Source organism: Doryrhamphus excisus, chromosome 9 (assembly GCF_030265055.1).
Source record: "Doryrhamphus excisus isolate RoL2022-K1 chromosome 9, RoL_Dexc_1.0, whole genome shotgun sequence".
In the NCBI taxonomy this organism is placed as follows: Eukaryota; Metazoa; Chordata; class Actinopteri; order Syngnathiformes; family Syngnathidae; genus Doryrhamphus; species Doryrhamphus excisus.
The window spans coordinates 18,868,244-18,886,029 of NC_080474.1; the positions used below are offsets into that span (position 1 = coordinate 18,868,244).

Sequence of the window (17,786 nt, forward strand, 5' to 3'; positions counted from 1 at the left end):
ACCAGCGTAGACCAGCTCTCATCGTACATCGCACATGACCGACAAAGTTGAGAGGCCTGTTTTTGCTGAAAATATTAGCGCTGTGGTTGTCGAGTGAAGTGGAAGCGGCAGTCTGGTGTGTTATCCCACATACAGTAGTTGGGAATCATTTGAATTCTAATTTAAACTTCTCTACAAAAGAGGAAAAATATGATCTGAGGGAAGAATTACATTTGAAACACTTCTATGCTAGGACATACTAACTCGTACATACTAACTCCTTATTTCTAAAATTACAAATACTTCAACTTGCTATAACTAACTAACTAACTTACTATAGTTAATCTTCAAACAGCTAAAAATAATGCATAAGGCTAAAAATAACCAATTAGCTAAAATTGTCATCCGATACTTCTCCACAAGAGAGGAGAAATATGATCTCAGGGAAGAAGTACATTTGAAACACTTATATGCTAGGACATACTAACTCGTACATACTAACTCCTTATTTCTAAAATCACAAATAATTCAACTTGCTGATATAGTTCATCTTCAAACAGCTAAAATAATGCATAAGGCTAAAAATAAAAAATAAAATTAGCTAAAAATGTCATCCAATAGGCGGCACGGCGGTCTAGTGGTTAGCGCACAGACCTCACAGCTCGGAGACCAGGGTTCAATTCCCACCCTCGGCCATCTCTGTGTGGAGTTTGCATGTTCTCCCCGTGCATGCGTGGGTTTTCTCCGGGTACTCCGGTTTCCTCCCACATTCCAAAAACATGCTAGGTTAATTGGCCACTCCAAATTGTCCATAGGTATGAATGTGAGTGTGAATGGTTGTTTGTCTATATGTGCCCTGTGATTGGCTGGCGACCAGTCCAGGGTGTACCCCGCCTCTCGCCCGAAGACAGCTGGGATAGGCTCCAGCACCCCCGCGACCCTCGTGAGTAAAAAGCGGTAGAAAATGAATGAATGAATGAATGTCATCCAATACTTCTCTACAAGAGAGGAGAAACACTTCTATGCTAGGACTACGTTATGCTAGCCATAGCATTTCAGTATGTGGAATCAAACTATGGAATGGATTGAGTAAGACCCTCAATGCACACCGATGAAATTCAATTCAAGAAACAATACAAGCAGTTAATCACATCGTACTTTGGTACGTGACAAAAATTAAAAAAAATTTTTTTTACAAAAAAAAAAACCTTAAACTATATTAGGAAAGCAGGAAGTGAACAAATGTAACAGTTACTGATTGTAAAAGTACCAGATGGAGGGGTAGGATTTAATAAGCTTTGCTTCTTCCTACTCCTTTTGGACATGTGGAACTGTGAACTGATTATGTGATGCATTCAATTGTAATCTGATGCATGTTCAAATGAAATAAAACCATTACCATAATTCCACTGGGAGGCTTCACTACAGTTCACTACAGCGCTGCATCATAAAAAGCCTTATGTATCATAAAAAGATTAATACATCCGGACTCTTGACTAGTTTGTAAATAAGTATTGCACGTTACAGTCGTGTGTCTAGTTTTAGCCATCAGAGCACCCCTAAGTCTTAAGTCCTAACTGGTGTTATTATGAGCGCGGACAATGCTGCTTGTACAGAGAGGATTTGCAGACAAACGTAGCATCAACAATGCCTTTTACAACCCCCCCGTGTTAAATTCTTTCCTTTGTTCCAATCGACAAAAGCCCCTCTTGTTCATCGGATGTCTTCACAAGCCATTTTGACAATGCATGCGTTGAACTCATAGGATGATGGCGTGCCGCATTGAGTCATGAGACAGGAAACAAGACATTTCACATGACACCCGGTCAGACCTTCCCCCCTTTGCTGAAATCTGAAACTCAAATGTCGTCGTTCCAGCTGCAGCCCCCATTTCTCTCGACAGTATGAGCGGAGTACTGTGAAACATGACATCATCTGTTTAAATATTTGTTTCTGCTCACTGAACCTTGTCAGTACGAGTCGGACCGAATAGGCTTGTTAAGGACTTACTTGTTACGACCGAAGCGAGCCAATATTGAAACGACAAATCTGAGCTAGACTCATTGCTCTTGTTAAGCTCGCAGACATTTTCCATCCGGCTGCATTCTTTTAAGGCCAGGCAGAAAAACATGGATGGACTGATGCTGAAGCACTCTGACAAGACTGAGGGATGAATGAGCGCTCCTGCATTATTCAGAGAAGAGCTTCTCTTTTTAAATAGCCGACCAGGGCTTAGGATAGAGCAGACGGAGCGTGCAAGATGGAGAAAGCCGCTTCCTCTTCCTCCTGCACTCCACACGCTCCTTATGAAAAACAATCTTCAGCTTCATAGGAGTGCGGGTCCATGAACTCATTTTTAACATACAGTAAATGTCTCGTATCACAAGTCTTTTTTTATGCATTTTACAAATATAATAAAATATATATATATAATATACTTGTGAAACAGCAAGGCAATATGTTTTCAACAATTTCAACACTTTGTCTTTGAGGGCAAAGCATATTTAGTAATAAGTGTACAAGCTAAATAAAAAAGCCATATTTATTTAAAATATTTTGGCTCAACAAAATGGGCACTAGGGCTGCACGGCGGTCGAGTGGTTAGCACGGAGACCCGAGTTCAATCCCACCCTCTCTGCATGTTCTCCCCGTGCATGCGTGGGTTTTCTCCGGGTACTCCGGTTTCCTTCCACATTCCAAAAACATGCTAGGTTAATCGGCGACTCCAAATTGTCCATAGGTATGAATGTGAGTGTGAATGGTTGTTTGTCTATATGTGCCCTGTGATTGGCTGGCCACCAGTCCGAACTCGTCGCGAACCTCGTGAGGATAAGCGGTAGAAAATGAATGAATGAATGAATAGTCAAGACCAATAGTCAACCAATATAACATGTTCTCCTACTATCAACAAGTAGGACAGGTTGGTCTTAATAAATTCACAAATAAGAATCCACTTCAATAATGCTGGCAACGATACAATGTGGAAAGTTGCACATTTCTATGTGGCACAAACATCTGTATATGAATAAAGTAAAGTGCAAAGTATGAAACTCTGGACCAGGAGTCGGGAACCAAAGCAAGTCTGCCTCAGGTTCTGACTTGTTTCTGTTTTGTTTTTGCTGACATTTTAAAGTAAAATGTTAAATGTTGATCTGCTCCTCATTACACGTATACAAATCCCCAGATATGGTATGGAAATGAGGATATGGTCAAAACATTCATTCATTCATTTTCTACCGCTTATCCTCACGGGGGTGCTGGAGCCTATCCCAGCTGTCTTCGGGCGAGAGGCGGGGTACAGCCAATCACAGGGCACATATAGACAAACAACCATTCACACTCACATTCATACCTATGGACAATTGGAGTCGCTAATTAACCTAGCATGTTTTTGGAATGTGGGAGGAAACCGGAGTACCCGGAGAAAACCCACGCATGCATAGGGAGAACATGCAAACTCCACACAGAGATGACCAAGGGTGGAATTGAACTCAGGTCTCCTAGCTGTGAGGTCTGCACGCTAACCACTCGACCCCCGTGCAACCCCTATGGTCAAAACACTCATTGCCTAATAACACACAGTCTACGTACGAGTCTAACAACAAATTTTTTTTAGGAAAGTCTCCATCCTCGTTGCAGATTTACAATTAAAATGAGTTTGTGTGTGAATAAAAGGCCAAAACCCGAAGACATATTGACATTTTTTTCAAAAGTAATATCTGTATTCGTGTGGCAACATATCCTTAGAGTTGCTAGCGTGACTATGACTTCTAAATACACTAAATAATGAATCCTAGCGGCCTCATAAATATACTAATTATCTTGTGTCTCTGTATTGTCACCATATCTTTGTGTTTTTCTACCCCCCCCCTACCCCCCACCCCCTACAATGACAAGGTTCATTACCTCCGGAAAGAGTCACCTCCTTAGCCTTTTATACATACTGCATCGTGATTAGATTTTTCTAATGAGAAGCTGTAATATCCCTTTTTCGATGTGCCCAACGACCTCATTTGCATCTCCTACATCCCCCACAATGCCTTTCATCATCCCCTTTGTGATGGCCGTTGCTTTCAGGCAGTGGCATTTCTAAATGTGATGAAAGGCTCCTCGGTCAAGCAATCAAGGCTTTGACCTTTGTCCTATGGCCTTGTGTTGTAACGGGGGCCTGTTGAAGGTGAAAAAACGTACTGCAGTTCTCACGTCTCAATTGTTAATGGCTCGTTTTTATCACCCATTTCCTTGCATCCCTTTACCAAGTTGAAAAGCATTTGCTTGTAAAAATCATACGCAGTATATTTTAGCATATAAAATGTATGTAAATGTGTTAAGTGCAGACAACCTTGAGCTTGCTGTGACTATGAAAGCTGTTGTCTGTACGGCTCGCGCTAAAAATACTCAAGCTTTAAACCATATGTGTGATAACCCGCTGCTGAAATCCAAACATAGCCTAGTTTCAATAACGCCGCCGTTTTAGTGCACTGATTTACCTTTAAAAGTAATCTAGCCATTATTTTTATTAAAAAATGTTCATTTAGGAGGCTGCGCGGTGGAGAGTGGTTAGCGCACAGGCCACACAGCTAGGAGATTCAGGTTCGATTCCCCTTGGTTACTTGGTTGCTAGGTTAATTGGCGACTCCAAATTGTCCATAGGTATGAATGTGAGTGTGAATGGTTGTTTGTCTATATGTGCCCTGTGATTGGCTGGCCACCAGTCCAGGGTGTACCCCTCCTCTCACCCCGAAGTCAACCGGGATAGGCGACCCTCGTGAGGATAAGCGGCATAGAAAATGAATGGATTGCTTAAGCAAGATGTCTTTTATGTCTCACTGCATTCACCCTTCCGGTGCTCATCCAATCAACAGCCAGAATGCAGTCTAGGTGCATTCACAGATTTGCATTGATTCAGATATTTCAAACTCTTAAAAAAATGTACATTTCCACTTCGGTGTTTTAAAAAAAATCACTCAGATCATTTAGATCAGGGGTCTCAAACACGCGACTCACGTGGCCCGCAGGACACTAGTTTGAGGCTCCCGCTTTGATATTAAAGTTTAATGTTAGTACGGCCCGCGCAAGTTTGATATGGATGCTGTATGGTATCATGTACCCAGAAAAAATTATTACGTTTGATTAATGTTCATGTTAAAGGTTAAATAACTGTTAATAGTTATCCTCCCTATCCGTGTGGAAGTGGTAAGTTTGATATGGATGCTGTATGGTATCATGTACCCAGAAAAAAATATTATGTTTCATTAAAGTTCATGTTAAAGGTTAAATAACTGTTAATAGTTATCCTCCCTATCCGTGTGGAAGTGGTAGGTTTTTGGCTATTTAAGTTTAAAGGAAATAACTTGAAGGCTACCGTTTAGGTTGCTAGCTCTCTAGTTTGCGAGTTAGCATGTGTCTCAAGACCCTGCAGTTGCGCAATATGTTGTAAATAAAAAGAGTATAAATGTGACTATAGTCGTGTTTTGTCATGTCTACAGGGCTCTAATAATGCTTTGTTCATTTTAATCTGAAAAAAATCTTTTATTTATTTATTACTGATTGATTGATTTTCTTTATTCTTGATTTGTTTATTTATTTTTAATCTTATTTTGTGTAGAAAAATAAAAAGTAAGATATTTGAGAACAGTGTAATGTTTTATCAGAGCTTTTATTGTAGAAAATTGGAACCAAAGCGAAGTTTTTTTAAATGTTTTTGTTTTTAATAAATGCGTTTTTTTTTTGGTTGAAAACCTGATACGGCCCAGTCTCACCCAGACCCTTGCTCCAGTGGCCCCCAAGTAAATTGAGTTTGAGACCCCTGATTTAGATCTTCTTTAGACAGCAAGGTAATTGACACAACAGCACCTCTGCTGGTTGAAGCCAAGTCCTGCACACTCAATGAATACATTACGAAGCTAAACCCCAATGAAGAATACGGTTACTGTTTTTACGTGAGTGAGATAAATCTCCACCTTATCGCTGCATGACGTGGGACGGACATAAAACGTGACATTTCTAACTTTGCGCCATCTAATTGACACAAGTAGCTTGCAGCCATATTGATAATCTATTTTTCTCTACAAAGGCGGGGTGGCTCATGGAAAGTAAATGTCATTGCATGGACACGCACACACCCTCCACTTCACTTGGCTGAATAAAATGCAGTTCTGGTGGTAAAGTGGTCCATTTGAGTGAAAGCCTCTCATCCGGGAGAGGTTCCTAATTTCGGCCATTCAACGATGCAAAACAGAGGCTCTTTTTGCCGTTGGTTCGATTGTTGGACAGTAAAACAAGGACGTAGAGTGCATCGGCTTGTCAGCTTCTGTGCTTCGTTCCTCTCCGGGGAGCCACTTAAGCAAACATCTGAGCTTCTCTCTCTCCTGGCTGCACGGCTCTCACACGGAGCCAATGGGCTGCAGAAGATGACGGGCATTTGCAAGCTGGCGTTTCGCACCATCGACACCAGTTCATCCATTCATTCATTCCCTATACCATTTGTTTCTCTACACAGCTGTTCACACAGAAACAAATAACTTTTTTTTTAACCTAGAATTGGAAAAAATATGATACATTTATTTAGTTAAGTTTAAAAATATTGTTTATTATCCTCTATGTTCTGTCAACACTGTGTCCCAAAGCAACCAATAGCAACTAGGCTGTGTTTTTAACGTATCATTCATCTAAATCAGGTTCTCAAACATGCGGCCCGCTGGCCAAATGTGGCGCACAGGACACTAGTTTGAGGCCCCCGCCTTGATATGAAAGTTTAATGTTAGTGCGGCCCGCGCAAGTTTGATATGGATGCTGTATGGTATCATGTACCTAGAAAAAAATATTACGTTTGATTAATGTTCATGTTAAAGGTTAAATAACTGTTAATAGTTATCCTCCCTATCCGTGTGGAAGTGGTAAGTTTTTGGCTATTCAAGTTTAAAGGAAATAACTTGGAGGCTACCGTTTAGGTCGCTAGCTCTCTAGTTTGCGAGTTAGCATGTGTCTCAAGACCCTGCAGTTGCGCAATATGTTGTAAATAAAAAGAGTATAAATGTGACTATAGTCGTGTTTTGTCATGTCTACAGGGCTCTAATAATGCTTTGTTCATTTTAATGTGAAAAAAATAATTTGTCTACACACCAACTATATGTGGTTTCTTAAGTTTTTATTATTTGCCGTTTTATTATTATTATTATTATATGTATTTATTACTGATTGATTGATTTTCTTTATTCTTGATTTGTTTATTTATTTTTCGTCTTATTTTGTGCAGAAAAATAAAAATTAAAATATTTGAGAACAGTGGAATGTTTTATCAGAGCTTTTATTGTAGAAAATCGGAACCAAAGCACTGAAAAAGTTTGTATATTTTTCTGTTTTTAATAAATGTGTTTTTTTTTTTTTTTGCAAAAACCGATGCGGCCCAGCCTTGCCCAGACCCTAGCCCCAGTTGCCCCCAGGTAAATTGAGTTTGAGACCCCTGATCTAAATCTTGCTCTTCCTCCTCAGGCAAGTACGTCTATCAGCCCATGACCAACGTGTGCCACCTGCCCAGCACAGCGGTGCCCCCTGCTGACACGGAGTACAGCAACACCATCGACCTGTCCGTCTCCCTGGCTGAGCGCTTCCTCAAACTGGCCCCCTGCTTCCGTTCGCCGCCTCACTTGGAGTCGCCAAAGTACTGTGTGATCGCGGACCTGTTCGTGGACGACTACGTTGTCAAACGCATCAACGGAAAGATGTGCTACGTGCAGCGCCCCGTACCTGCGCTACCCGAACCGCCGCAACCTCCCGCTCCTCCCGCACCAGCTCCAGCTATACCTCAGAGGCCTCCGAATCCCCCTCAGCCACGACCCGCTGTCAAGCCCGCGCCGCAGGACCAGCACACGCCTGCGCCGCCGTCGGGCCAACCGGCGCACAGTGAACACCAACACCCCTCGCCTCTGGATAAGATAAAGGGGCCCAAAATGGACCACTGCTCTTCTCCATCCAGCTCCGAGGACTCTGGCATCAACGCCTTAGGTCTGCACTGTATGGAGTCCTGCGAGGAAGAAAGCGAGGAGGACGAGGAGGATGACGAGTTGAGCACAGATGGAAACTCCAGTCCCGGCAGCCTGTGGGATCAAGACGACAGCTCTTTGCTGTCTCCTTCCAAGTCTATGATTGAGATCATTGAAAAGATCGAAACAACTGTCTAACTGAGATCGACGCCGCGACATCAAAAGCGGCACCAGAGGATGTCGTGGAGATCCCGACCCTCCTCGATGGGGTCGGGATGGGTTGTCTTTTGTAGTTTGTTTTTTCCCGCAGGAGGTCACCTGCACTTCACATCCTCTACTCACATTCCCTGCATGGAGTCTATTTCTACTACTTTCTACGATCCAGGACACAAAGATGAAGCACAAGATAAAAAAAACAGTACATGCACAGAGGATCCAACAGCACACCGTGGGAACAGAGAGGACTTCAAGGATGGTGAAAACGTATTCAGGCGTATTTCCTGCAGAGCCACACTGAATAGAAAACATAGGAGAATAATTTACAGTCCTTATTTTACGAGAATAAAGTCAGAAAATTATTTTTGGCCTTTTTGTAAAATTAAGAATTTTTTCTTGTACCATTAGGACTTCATTCATTCATTCATTTTCTACCGCTTTTTCCTCACGAGGGTCGCGGGGGTGCTGGAGCCTATCCCAGCTGTCTTCGGGCGTAAGGCGGGGTACACCCTGGACTGGTCGCCAGCCAATCACAGGGCACATATAGACAAACAACCATTCACACTCACATTCATACCTATGGACAATTTGGAGTCACCAATTAACCTAGCATGTTTTTGGAATGTGGGAGGAAACCGGAGTACCCGGAGAAAACCCACGCATGCACGGGGAGAACATGCAAACTCCACACAGAGATGCCCGAGGGTGGAATTGAACCCTGGTCTCCTAGCTGTGAGGTCTGTGCGCTAACCCCTAGACCACCGTGCCGCCCAGTTACTCACATAATTACTGATTTTTTTCTTCGAACGTGACTATTTTTTTCATAACAGTGACATTTACTTTTTGTAAAATTATTCTATTTTTGCTAAGTTATGACTACCATAATATTACAGTTTTCTTTTTTGTGTAAAAATTTATTTTGAGAGAATATTTTTCTCATGTAATTACTTTTTTTCTTGAAACTTCACTATTTTTGTAACGTTAATATTTTTTTCTTGAAACATCACAATTTAAATCACAGAGAGTGACGACACATTATTGGGTTAAGTGACATAATTTTCACAAAATTATCACTTTATTGTAAAATTATCACCGATATTGTCCAACTCCCACTTTCCGATATCAGCTGATACCGTTGTGGAATGAACACATATGTGTTGTATACAGCATTATTTTTAATATCAACCAATATCACATTTTTAGGCTGATATTGTGCAGATAATTATCGGTACCAGTAGTTATCGCTAAATTTTTTTTACATCCCTAAATAATAATATTATATATTTTTTGGTTAAACATTATGACTTTTTCTCTCATAACACAACTTTGCTTAGTAAAAACATTATGTTTTTTTCTTGTAACATAACTTTGTTTTTTAAAATCATTACTCTTTTTTTAAATATCATGAATTTTAATTTTTTTTATTTTAATTTCTAAAATTAAACATTTATAGTTATAAACTCATCAATATTTATTATTGTTGGTTTCTGGTTATGACTTATCATGCATAATTCTTTTTTCTTGTAATAAGACATTTTTTTGAAAATATTTAATCACAATTTTATTTCTACAAAATTATAACTATTGTGTCTTTTTTCTTGTATTATTATGACAGCATGTCTTTATTTTTTCGTCATAATAGAACATTGTTTCATACAATCATTTTTTTTGTCATAACATGACTTTGTTTAGTAAAAATAAGTTTTTTGGAAACATAATATTATTGTGTCGGAAAATTGTGGGAAAATTTACATTTAAAACATTTTATCCTCATGACACAAATTAGTTTCATAAACAGAGCTTTGCCTCAAAAATATATATTTATTGTGATAAATTCCTGCCTTTTCCCCCATAATAGTTCATCGTGTTGTACTGTAAGTCTGTCATTGTATCCTGGCAGCAGTCTAATGTTGTTTTCTTGTCAGTGTGGCTCAGATGTTCCACCATTGAAAAGCTTCAATGAAACTTCCCAGCAGGTTTTCTAATAGCAGCGTGACTAAAAGTTTCAAGCGAGTCCTTGATGAAAAATCAGTTTGCTTGCCATCCAAGCTGTCAGTCAGTCAGCTTCATTTCTTGTTCTTGCGGCCCACACAAACGAAAAAAAAAAAAAAGGCCGCATTGTAACGACAAGGCCAGCTACCTCTTACAGGGGAAAACGTGCAACAAGCCTCTTTGAAAGCCGCGTTAGTCTGCACTTTACTGACGCCGACACACCAATGGTTTTTAGGTCAGTGATCGACAATCAAGGATTACACACAAGCACATTCCTACGCTGTGCCTGCCAGTGAGGACCAACATTGATCTTCTCAAAGACTCGTCTCCTGTGCTCTTCAAGCCTAAATTGTGCTTTAAAACAAAGCGAGACTTCCAATGACCCCCATTAGCCACCGAGAAACGAAATACCGTGGATGTGTCTCAGCGGGCCTGAAAGTGGAGAAGTCACAGCAAAGACTTGAAGGGAAGGACACGACAACAAACAGAAAGTTCCATTACAGTTCCACTACTTTGTCAGTGACTTTTTGGCCTTTTCGAGCGAAATGCATCGCTATGTGTGCTCACGGAGAGGATTATGGGAATGTTCATTCAGGCCGGGATGGACTTGTGTGTCACGGTTATTTTGTGCACCTTTCAAAGAGAGTAATAGGATTGTGAATAGAGTAGATGTATGTGGTGCATATAATAAACAAGACAGGCCCCTTATCGGGGGGCGTTCATAAATGAAATCCACCCCGATTTTAAATAATTATTCAACCTAATGGCATTAAAAAAAATTCAGTTTGCATGACTATATTTACCTGCAAAAATGACAATTTTACCAAATGTGTTGTTCGGAACGTTCAAGGTGAAGAGAAAAACAGCTTTTCTAGCCTTGACGTTAATCAGAACAGTCCCTCTTTAAATGTTCTTATTATGCCTATACTATTTTCTTATGAATAAATACTAATGAAACTGCACTTTATTTCATTTTTGTTTTTTCCAGCTACAATTGAACATCCAAATATTTCTGTTGCACTCAAAATTAATAGCCATGTTTACATGGACCCAAATATTCCAATTCCATTCGGGTTATTTGCTCAAACTGAAAAAATGTAACCTTTGTATATATGGAGGACCAAAACTGCCAAAATAATAAATAAATAAATAAATAAAAGTGGAAATAAAAACAAAAATGAAAAAAAAAATTAAATACAAAAAAATTTATATAAATGGAAATAAAAACAAAAATAAAAAATATATACATAAATAAATAAATAAAAGCAAAAATAAATACAAAAATAAAAAACAAGATTCAAAAATTAAAAATTAATACAAAAATAAATGTAGAAATAAATACAAAAATAAATATATAAATAGAATTACGTATCAATAAATAAATAATGTATGTATTTATTTCATGCAGCAGACAATGTCAGCTTGAAATGCAGAAGGAAAAACTATTCAAATGAGGGGGCGGTCCTAAGTGTGTCTTGGGTTGAACTGTTCGCCTATTGCTTGATCGACATGTGAGTGCGAAAATCGACTAGGTATGCCTGCAAACGGCCACAGCAAGAGGAAGTATACAGGGAGAAAAGTATACATTTACCAGGACAATAATGGCGGGGTCCACCAGGAAGTCGGTGTCCGAGCTGGAGATTGCAGCCATATTTACCGCCATTGAGAGTGGTGTGGTGACTTCCTCTTGCTGTGGCTGTTTGCAGGCATACCTAGTCGATTTTCGCACTCACATGTCGATCAACCAATAGGCGAACAGTTCAACCCAAGACACACTTAGGACCGCCCCCTCATTTGAATAGTTTTTCCTTCTGCATTTCAAGCTGACATTGTCTGCAGCATGAAATAAATACATATGAGAGCAGAGCGCTTTTATTTATTTATTGGTATATAATTCTATTTATATATTTATTTTTTTATTTATTTCTACATTTATTTTAGTATTTATTTTTAATTTTTGAATCTTGTTTTTTATTTTTGTATTTATTTTTGCTTTTATATTTTATATATTTATTTATTTATTTATTATTTTGGCAGTTTTGGTCCTCCATATGTATACACCTCATTCCGAAAGAAAAGTGCCAATCCGAATGAATATATAATCTTTCTGCCTCACTTCCTGTCCGTCACCCCTTTTCCTTCCCAACCCCGGAACAGATCTCTCCATTGCAACACATGTACACAAATACAACACATAACACATAAGACAACTAAGGGTAATTACAATACATACAAGACAAATACACAATAAATGATAAGTAAAGTAATATAACTCATATTACACAAACATAATAATGAGCCAAAGGGACGCTACCACACAGAAATCAACAAAGAAACCAAGCAAACGTGACGCTAACGCTAACAACAACAGTTAGTCCCAGTTAGCTTAGATACTGATATTAGCACCCATGGACAAGGGAGCCTAACTTCGTGAAAAAGTGTGCCCAAACAACTCCACAGCTCCCACAATAGAGCCAAAAACTCACCTCTATGTATTCCCGCACGGCATCAACCTTGTGAAATGTTGTATGAGGCTCAAGAAGGCTCAGAATCGCTGTATGAATCCCTCTAGCGAAAACCGCCGCACTGCGGTGCGTTTACTGACAGTAGGACAAACGACACTCAAAGCTGAACATTATCAATGACACAATATAATGTTAATTATGGGTTTTCTAACAATGACATTTATTTTAACTGTAAACTGCTGTTTTTTTTTTAAATAGTGACTTTGAAATTGTCTTGCAAACTAATGCATGATAATGAATTTTGCAATTTAATATTATTTATTTACATTTATCTAAATATAAATACAAAAAAAATGTTGAAGTTGAAGATTTGGTGTGGATCCGAGTTCCACACAGTGTATCCTTACTGCGTATATGACAGGAAATGATATCCTTTCATATCCCCACCTGACACGCGGACGTTTATTGCACGATAAGAAAATTCACTTGAAGAGAAGACAGCAGGAGAATTGAGACGGAAGATGTGTGTCTATTTTCACATCAGAAAGACAATAAGTGTCGGAGCGACGTCCTTCCCAGATGAGATGTCAGTGGAAGTCATCACAACTTTCTGACCTTGGCGTTTAGCCCGCATTGATTTCCTCCATTTAGCTCCACCGCTGCATCGTATCTATTGATTATTTTCTTTCTGCAAGTGCTGAGGAGTGGGATACGCCAAAATGAAATGCAAATCAGTTTCTGGGAAGCAGTCGTGTTTTTATATATTAAAAAATGAGTGCAGGTCTCACAGCTAGGAGACCCGAGTTCAATTCCCACCTCGCCCAAATTATCCATAGTTATGAATGTGAGTGTGAATGGTTGTTTGTCTATATGTGGCCTGTGATTGGCTGGCCACCAGTCCGGGGTGTACCCCGCCTCTCGCCTGAAGACAGCTGGGATAGGCTCCAGCACTCCCATGACCCTCGTGAGGATAAGCGGTAGAAAATGAATGAATGAAAAAAAAAACATCCACAGAAGTAGCCAAATACCAGCGATGCAATGTCCAAATTATATGAATTGCATTTTTTGCTGGAGCCTATCCCAGCTGTCTTCGGACTGGTGGCCAATCAATCACAGGACACATATAGGCAAACAACCATTCACACTCACATTCATACCTATGGACAATTTCGAGTCGCCGATTAACCTAGCATGTTACCCGGAGAAAACCCACGCATGCACGGGGAGAACGTCCTACTCCATACAGAGATGGCCGAGGGTCTCCAAGTTGAGGTCTGTGTGCTAACCACTTTTCCACCGTGCAGCCAAATTACATCATTCATTCATTCACTTTCTACCGCTTTTCCTCACGAGGGTTGCGAGGGTGCTGGAGCCTATCCCAGCTGTCTTCAGGCGAGGTACACCCTGGACTAGTGGCCAGCCAATCACAGGGCACATATAGACAAACAACCATTCACACTCACATTCATACCTATGGACAATTTGGAGTCGCCAATTAACCTAGCATGTTTTTACCCGGAGAAAACCCACGCATGCACGGGGAGACACACAGAAATGGCCGAGTGTCTCCAAGCTGTGAGGCTTGTGTGCTAACCACTTGTCCACCGTGCAGCCAAATTACATCATCCATTCATACCTATGGACAATTTGGAGTTGCCAATTAACCTAACCTAATGTGCTTGGTAGGTACCTTATGTGTCACCGGACATAGTTTACCATTGCTGTGTACTTTGTGGGCCACTGCTGCCCTCACTGCAGAGCGTCCACGAAGACATTTTGTCCTCTGATGACCACAGAGAGGAAGCGAAGGGCATATCAGTGTGAAGTATATATACGTATGATGCAAACACGTGTAAGTCTTGAGAGTGTCGGCACAAATTTTGATGTGAAACACTTTAATTTCCATCTTCAAACGCGAGCTGGCGATCAAAGTACACAAAGTTATTCCATGGACTGACACCTTCAGCGGTATGATGCACACCCCGAAAATTGAAAACGCCCTTGTTCAAGGACTGCTACACACACACACACACACACACAGCAGTGTTGGCTCAGCTTGAGTCACAAGCTGTTCAGTGATGTTGCTGCGTTCCCTTTATGCATGTAAGCACATTACCTTGCAAAGGAGGTTTTTCTTTTTAAATCCGTTCCAATGGCCTTTCCAGTCATGTATGAAAGACACTACAAGGGTCTTTTGAAGAGATAAAATGTTCCCTCGCTGAAAAAGAGATGAATGGAATAGGTGGTTGTCATGATGTTGTGTAACAATAAATCACTTGGTGTGTGTGATTGTGAATAAGCCATCTTTCGATTAGTCTGAATGTACTCAATTAACCATTTTTTAATAGGGAACGTCATGCTTTGACATCAGTAGAAAACTGAAAACAATTAGTTCTGTGCAGTCAGTCAGAGTCGTCTGTTTTTTTGTTTTTTTTGTCCAATCAGATCTCAGCTTCAATGTGTTGCTATGTCAATGTAATCTGACATGGAGTGCAGGTCCACTTGCAACGGAGCTGTTCTTCCGAGTTGCCTCTCAGAGTCACCTTCAAGTGAGGACGATGACGTTCCTACACGGACAAAACAGGAGAAGAAATATGTTTTTTTTAAACAGCCAACTGTTGAATATTCATTAGCCTCCATCACTGCCACAAAATCGGAAATAGATGTGATGTACATTTATTTACTTTCTCGCTGCTTGGCGCAAACAGCAGGAAATTCTTACCGTTATGTGTTTGTGTTCTGGTATTTATTCATTCATGGGGATAAAAGTCTGTTTATACGCAATGGAAGGACTACAGGAGCTTTTCTATGTGTTTTTGTAATGATGGCGGCCATGTTTTTCAACCCATCTTGCTCACATTTTGCACACAAGTCACCAAAAAATTCCCCAATTTTGCTTGACTTTAGACAGCATATTTCATTCATTCATTCATTTTCTACCGCTTATCCTCACAAGGGCCAATCACAGGGCCCATATAGGCAAACAACCATTCACACTCACATTCATACCTATGGACAATTTGGAGTCGCTAATTAACCTAGCATGTTTTTGGAATGTGGGAGGAAACCGGAGTACCCGGAGAAAACCCACGCATGCACGGGGAGAACATGCAAACTCCACACAGACATGGCAGAGGGTGGAATTGAACCCTGGTCTGCACGTTAACCACTCGATCGCCGTGCAGCCCGACGGCATATTTTTCCTGAAAATATCAGAGACAAGGGGCTGTACGGCGATTGAGTAGTTAGCACACAGGACTCAGGTCCTAGGAGACCGGAGTTCAATTCCACCCTCGGCCATTTCTGTGTAATAACAATATTAATATTATTAATAATAATATAATATACATTATTATTATTATTGTTATTATGTTAGTATTATGTTAATATGAACATAATAGTAATAATAATAAAAATAACAATAATAATAATTTATATTATATTATTATTAACAATATTAATATTAATATTAATATTAATTTTAATATTATTAATAATAATATAATATACATTATTATTATTATTGTTATTATGTTAGTATTATGTTAATATGAACATAATAGTAATAATAATAAAAATAACAATAATAATAATTTATATTATATTATTATTAACAATATTAATATTGTTATTATTGTTATTGTTGTTATTATTATTATGATTTTAGTATTATGTTAATATGAACATAACAATAATTATTATTAATATTATTATTATTAATAATATTATTATTATTAGTGTTGTTATTATTATCCATAATGATAATAATACAATTCTAATAATAAATAATATAATATTCTAATTTGAAAATTCTTGTCTTGGCCCCAAAGCGGCTAAAAAAAAAATATTGAGGCCAAACTAGGCCAATGCTGGACACAGATGGCTTCTGTCGATAAAAGTATAGTTTTGGGAAAAAATAAGGATGCAAGCAGTCTAAATGCAAAATGCTGCTGCCTGTCAAGCGTAAAAAATAACATAACAATTTCAGGGGAATTGGTGCTTTGCTGTGATGGCACCCCAGGGTGAGCTTTGTGTTTCCATTCATGTGTTGAGATCTTGAAGGAAAAATGTCCTGAAAAGCACATCATGCTGCCGCTCCAGGATGAACACGAGCAGTCAAGTGGAACTCTGCATCATCCCCTCTTAACGACAACTACTCAAATCTACAAAAATGCTCTGGTCGACCTTCGGATTGCTTCAATTTCAGAGAAATTTTACAGAAAAGTCATATTTTATCAGACATTTGCATGTTTGTATTTTTTTTTGCTTCATGTTTTGACACGTTTGTCGCATTATTGCCGTGTCAGGAACGTAGACGAGGGATATTCATATATTAATAATCAATGTTTTATCATTCATTGATGAGATTGTACATCTCACATCCTTTATTTGTGTAAATTCTAGGTGTCTTTTTCAGTAAAAACTCTATTTTTTTTAGATGATTTGTCATAACCTTTCTAGCATTATATCATTCATTTTAGTGAGAGTTTATTATTATGGTGTCATATCTTTTTATGGCACCTTTTAAAGCTAAAAGAAGACCAATATTCCGGGTGTATTGTTCCAAGTATACACACACTACACTACATGATGACTACACACTCGTCATTTGGGGGTTGACACGTTTCATTATTTCTGCAGTTGTTTCTCCAAATGTACCCTGCATGCACGTCCATCTATGAACTGAGCTCCATCACACCCTGCAGAGCGAGTGGGTGGGGGACACGCTCAGGTTGTGTTGTGGGGGCTAAACTTTTGTTTCAGAAATATAACGACATCGTGATGAGGATCAGAGTGCGTTTGGATCTGATCAAGGGCCCCATACTGAAAAATGAAAAAAAAAATTGTTGTATAACCCTAACCGCTACTGGTTAGTTAGTCACTAGTTCCTCCGTAACTACTCTAAATCCATGTGCCTTGATGATTAGTTACTCATTAGTTCTTCATGGTTTCCTCAGTAACTACTCTAAATCCATGTGCCTTAGTCATTACTCACTCATTAGATCTTGGTCGGTTCTTCAATAACTACTCTAAATCAATGCGCCTCGGCCATTAGTTCCTCAATAACTACTCCAAATCAATGTGCCTCAGTCATTAGCTCCTCAATAACTACTCTAAATCAATGCGCCTTGGTCATTAGTTCCTCAAT

The 17,786-nt window shown here is 39.4% G+C and overlaps 2 protein-coding genes and 1 long non-coding RNA gene across 4 annotated transcripts in view; 1 reads left to right on the plus strand and 2 right to left on the minus strand.

Moving 5' to 3' along the window:
- zgc:162707 (UPF0524 protein C3orf70 homolog B) overlaps window positions 1-11,472 on the plus strand; it is a 20,048-nt gene extending 8,576 nt beyond the window's left edge. For both annotated transcript variants that reach the window (XM_058081751.1, XM_058081750.1), the window contains one exon: window positions 7,474-11,472. In XM_058081751.1, coding sequence (XP_057937734.1) covers window positions 7,474-8,162 — 689 coding nt within the window. In that variant the 3' untranslated portion in view covers window positions 8,163-11,472. The remainder of the gene's footprint in view (window positions 1-7,473) is intronic.
- LOC131135628 (uncharacterized) overlaps window positions 1-12,786 on the minus strand; it is a 21,954-nt gene extending 9,168 nt beyond the window's left edge. The window contains exon 1 of the long non-coding RNA XR_009131636.1: window positions 12,659-12,786. This is a non-coding gene — a long non-coding RNA (uncharacterized LOC131135628). The remainder of the gene's footprint in view (window positions 1-12,658) is intronic.
- A 2,180-nt stretch (window positions 12,787-14,966) lies between these two features.
- The window catches only part of smarcal1 (SWI/SNF related, matrix associated, actin dependent regulator of chromatin, subfamily a-like 1), a 74,067-nt gene continuing 71,247 nt past the window's right edge, over window positions 14,967-17,786 (minus strand). Inside the window, exon 18 of the mRNA XM_058081613.1 lies at window positions 14,967-15,204. The gene's annotated coding sequence lies outside the window, so the exon portion shown is untranslated. The remainder of the gene's footprint in view (window positions 15,205-17,786) is intronic.